Here is a 2,154-nt window from a genome sequence, read left to right as displayed (position 1 = left end):
ATAATAACAAGAAGAAAGATTAAAAGTCTGAAGAACTACCATGGAAACTCTAAAAAATATTTCTTATGTTATATTTAAATTTTTAAAACAAATCATGTCAAATCTGAACAGTTCAGTATATTGTAGCATTTATCCATATTTTTTGGTATACATAGGTCACAAAGAATTAAGAGAGTTGTAGTATGTGCCATTATTTAATAAAAATACAAATATTACTAAAATAAGACCCTTTATATAGTTACTATGGAATAAAGAGTCATATGAGATATGTCTGAATAAAGAGCAGAAAGCATAGGGACACCAAGTCTTGAATTTGCAAGACTTCTGAGATATAAATTTGCATTTAGATTGACATCTGAGAATTAAACATAATGGAAAATCTGTCACATTGTACTCTTTACTTGGATTGATTAGTATTTTATATTATTTCAGAATCAGCAGTTAGAAAATACAGCTGACTATAGAGGTACCTTCAAAATTACAAAAAGACTCAACATAAGGCAGACAAAAGAATGTACCAGTTTTTATTTGTTTAATCTCATTCATTGCACATTTTCATTAGCCAGCAGCTCTGCAAGGTTCTGTTACCTATTTATTGCCCGAGATGTCTTCAGACTCAGAGTTTTTCTCAGTGCTGCCTTCACTTCCTTGTTCCTTAAGCTATAGATGATGGGGTTCAGCATGGATGTCACTGCTGTGTAGAAAAGGGCCAAGAGTTTGTCCATTCCTGGTAAGTGGCTAGATTTGGGCCTCAAGTAGGTAATAGATCCTGAGCCAAAAAACAGTGTGACTACAAGTAGATGGGAGGAACAGGTGGAGAGAGCTTTATGGCGACCCTCAGGTGAAGGCATCACCAGCACTGCAACCAGAATTCTGACATAGGAATAAATGATCAACAAAAATGGGCTAGATATGCAGAGAACTACGGCCACAAAGATTGCAGCCTCATTTTGGGATGTATCGCCACAAGCAAGTGCCAGGACAGGTGGAAGGTCACAGAAGAAGTGGTCTATCTCACATGGTCCACAGAAGTTCAAGGAGAAAATAAAATTGGTTTGTCCCAACCCTACTATACATCCCATTCCCCATGAAACTAATGCCAAATGGGCACATACCTCACGACTCATTCGGGTTGAGTAATGGAGTGGGGAGCATATGGCCATGTAGCGGTCAAAGGCCATGGCTGCCAATAGACAGCACTCAGTTATACCAAAGAATATAAAGAAAAACATCTGTGTGGCACACCCTTCCCGAGAGATACCTCGGATCTCACTTACAAGGTTCTGCAACATCTTCGGTATGACAGAACAAGTGTAGCCGATCTCCAGGAGAGACAAGTTGGCCAGAAAGAAGTACATGGGGGTGTGTAGGGCTGGACTGGTGCATATGGCAAGAGTTATAAGTGCATTGCCTGTCAGTGATACTAAGAACATGAGGAGAATGAGGGTAAACAGGAGGAAGCATTCTTCAGGAACCTCAGAGAACTTGGCAAATGCAAAGTGTTTGACAGACAACTTGTTCTCCTGCCACAGAGAGCAGTTGACACTCATCTCCTGAAAGAAAGGACAGCAAATCATTAGATCCATTTTTGCCCATGAGAGAAATTTATCGTTTTATTTCTGTAAGAGCATCAGTTACATCAGAGACAGAATCCTTCTCTGCAGTCAAAAAAAAAAAATCAAATCATGAAGAAAGTGATTCATCCTCAGCAATTATGATAGCTTATACTTTCTGTCTTTACATCAGGTGATTTTCTGAAGTGTACTGAGCATTGTATAAAGTAAGTGTAAAAGGGTTTACAGAAGATGGTGTATACTTGTAGTCTCAGCACTGATGAAGCTCAGGCAGAAGACTTACCATGTGCCTGAATTCAGCTACATGCGTTGAGTTATCATAAAATAAGAAAAGCAACATTAATTATAGCTCTATTTTTTACCCAGTTTTCTCACTAACTAGTTCTCAATGTTACTCAGAAGAGCTGATCTACTCACTCATCTCTATGCTTTCCTGTTGCCACAGATACTGTCTCTTTACCCATTCTCTTTGTGTTTTGGGTCCAAATTACTCTGTTATTGATCTTGCCAGAATTTAGATCCAGTCATTAAAATTATTGTTACCTCAGGTAAGACTCATATTTTTGTGAAAGATAAGTAA

At 38.2% G+C, this 2,154-nt stretch overlaps 1 protein-coding gene across 2 annotated transcripts; it reads right to left on the bottom strand.

The window, feature by feature from the left end:
• Positions 1-584: 584 nt before the first annotated feature.
• Positions 585-1,550, bottom strand: Olfr118 (olfactory receptor 118). Of its 2 annotated transcripts, XM_030249887.1 has the most exons (2): positions 1,211-1,550; positions 585-790 (listed from the first exon to the last, which is right to left on the bottom strand). In XM_030249887.1, the coding sequence occupies exons 1-2, from the start codon at positions 1,548-1,550 to the stop codon at positions 585-587; spliced, it is 546 nt and encodes a 181-aa protein (XP_030105747.1). The 2 variants fall into 2 exon arrangements, with proteins under 2 accessions (XP_030105747.1, NP_998886.2); NM_213721.2 differs by having other exon boundaries at positions 585-1,550.
• Positions 1,551-2,154: the final 604 nt, after the last annotated feature.

This window comes from Mus musculus, chromosome 17 (genome assembly GCF_000001635.26).
Source record: "Mus musculus strain C57BL/6J chromosome 17, GRCm38.p6 C57BL/6J".
NCBI classification, from domain to species: domain Eukaryota; kingdom Metazoa; phylum Chordata; class Mammalia; order Rodentia; family Muridae; genus Mus; species Mus musculus.
The sequence above is the reverse complement of the archived record's forward strand: the minus strand, read 5'-3'. Positions and strand labels throughout refer to the sequence as shown.